The 1,865-nt window shown below is 31.5% G+C and overlaps 1 protein-coding gene across 2 annotated transcripts; it reads right to left on the bottom strand.

The window, feature by feature from the left end:
• Positions 1-388: 388 nt before the first annotated feature.
• Positions 389-1,435, bottom strand: LOC126738465 (probable 39S ribosomal protein L49, mitochondrial). Of its 2 annotated transcripts, none has more exons than XM_050443826.1 (3): positions 1,026-1,435; positions 788-959; positions 389-734 (listed from the first exon to the last, which is right to left on the bottom strand). In XM_050443826.1, the coding sequence occupies exons 1-3, from the start codon at positions 1,074-1,076 to the stop codon at positions 442-444; spliced, it is 516 nt and encodes a 171-aa protein (XP_050299783.1). In that variant the 5' UTR covers positions 1,077-1,435; the 3' UTR covers positions 389-441. The 2 variants fall into 2 exon arrangements, with proteins under 2 accessions (XP_050299783.1, XP_050299782.1); XM_050443825.1 differs by having other exon boundaries at positions 1,017-1,418.
• Positions 1,436-1,865: the final 430 nt, after the last annotated feature.

Below are 1,865 nucleotides of genomic sequence, written 5' to 3'. Positions count from 1 at the left end.
TGTTTGAAGTTATTCTAAAGTTGCTCATGAGGAACTGTGTCAAACACCTTAGCCAGATCCACAAACACCATAATTGTCTTGTCACTTTAATCACATTTGTGTGTCAAAAATTTTAGTCAGTTTGTTTATGATGATGAGGCAATAATTTTGAATCTTATTTAGTTGTCCCATTTTAGGTTTAGAGTGACAAAAGAGTCTTTAAAATGAAAATTATTCTATTCTATTGGCATTATTCTACTTTTATCATTAATAAGAACACAATTTTAAAAACATTATATAATCATTTACCTCTTTACATGTAAATTTTTACAAATAATTTAAGTAATTTACATTCTCCTGTTTTTGCTACAACTCTGTTGAGACATTGGTGCCTATGATAATAAAATAATTTTGTTACTTTGATGAAACCAAAACTTTATTATACTTTTTCTAACAATACATTTAATACCCCTTTTCCTGCAAAAAGTGTTTAATAGCATTTACATAATCACCATTAATCCTTATAACACCGGTAAACTCATTTACTTGAGATCGAATCGGTTGAAAAAACTGAGGAGCCAGAAACTCCTTTATTTCCTTCTCTAATAACCAAATATCTCCCTTAATGCGCCTCACAAATGTTGTCTTTCTAGTTTTTAAATTGGATATCTTCAAATAACAAGGAATCATATGATTTCTTGTTCGGGCAACAAAGTATGGGCGATTTTCAAGGTTCTCTGCCTGTGGTTTCCAACCTGTGAAAAGGAAACATATAACCAATGCAGAAACTTTACTGATAAACTCATACCTGACGGGTAAACATCTTTTTTTAAAGGTTCTGGAATAGTAAGTTGTGGCAACACTCGATGAACATACTCCCAGTCAACTGGATCTTTTGTTACTTCATATTGCCTACTTGTGTTGCTCAAATCTTCTAAGAAACGTGAGGATTTAAAGCTGGACCAGCGTGTTTGGGTTAGCTAAAAATTGATTTAAAATTGGATTAATAAGCTCAGTGTCCTTGGTAATTTTCGCACCCTTTGTACCATTGGTATTACTCGGCAAGTTAATGGTAAAATTTTGCTGGTGAGAGACATGGTGTGTGGTAGAATAAATAATAATCAACAGTTTTTTACTCGATTTGAGGGTCTTAGCAAAATAGATAAATTAATTAATAAAAAAAGGGTTCAAGTTTTTTTCATCAGAATTTGAGGTTAGTTTGGGTTCACAATTTTACTGTCAATGTCAAAAAAGTATACACCATTAAATTTCTGTTTTTTGGTATTGGACAATAAGAAAGCACCGTGGCTTTTTGAAATTTGGGATTAGTTCTAAAGCACTACTAGATTTGGAAGTATCGTACATATTGAATTAACTTTTTTTCGTCTTTTTGATATACGAAATCATAAACATTTTTCTTATTTTAGTTAGAAGCGACCGGGTTAATTCTATTTTATTAAATTAATTTTATTAACCCGGTCTTCTCCTATTGTATAACCACTGTGTAGAGGGAAAGCGCCTGATCGCCTGTCAAAAAATATTCATTGACATTTGACATTTATCATGAGGTCCCGTTTACACTAGAATGAAAAATGAGAACCGAACTGAAGCAACTCTATTGGTCAGAATACCTCACCAATGTTCACAGATAACACTGCCCTCCAAAATTAAAACATTATAAAAATTGTTCTATTTCCAATATTTTTTTATTTCTGAAACCATTGAAATACACGTATTGTTAAAACTGAACTATTGACGGATAATTTTCGATGAATTGTAAGCAAAAGCATACCTCGTTAGAGGCAAAAAAATGAACAAAGTTATTCATCCAGAATTTCATGCGTTTTACTTCAATAGAGTTTCAATATTCAACGTCATTTTAACTT

The sequence above is a fragment of the Anthonomus grandis genome, chromosome 7 (genome assembly GCF_022605725.1).
Source record: "Anthonomus grandis grandis chromosome 7, icAntGran1.3, whole genome shotgun sequence".
Taxonomy (NCBI): Eukaryota; Metazoa; Arthropoda; class Insecta; order Coleoptera; family Curculionidae; genus Anthonomus; species Anthonomus grandis.
This window is presented reverse-complemented; position numbering and strand designations above follow the sequence as displayed.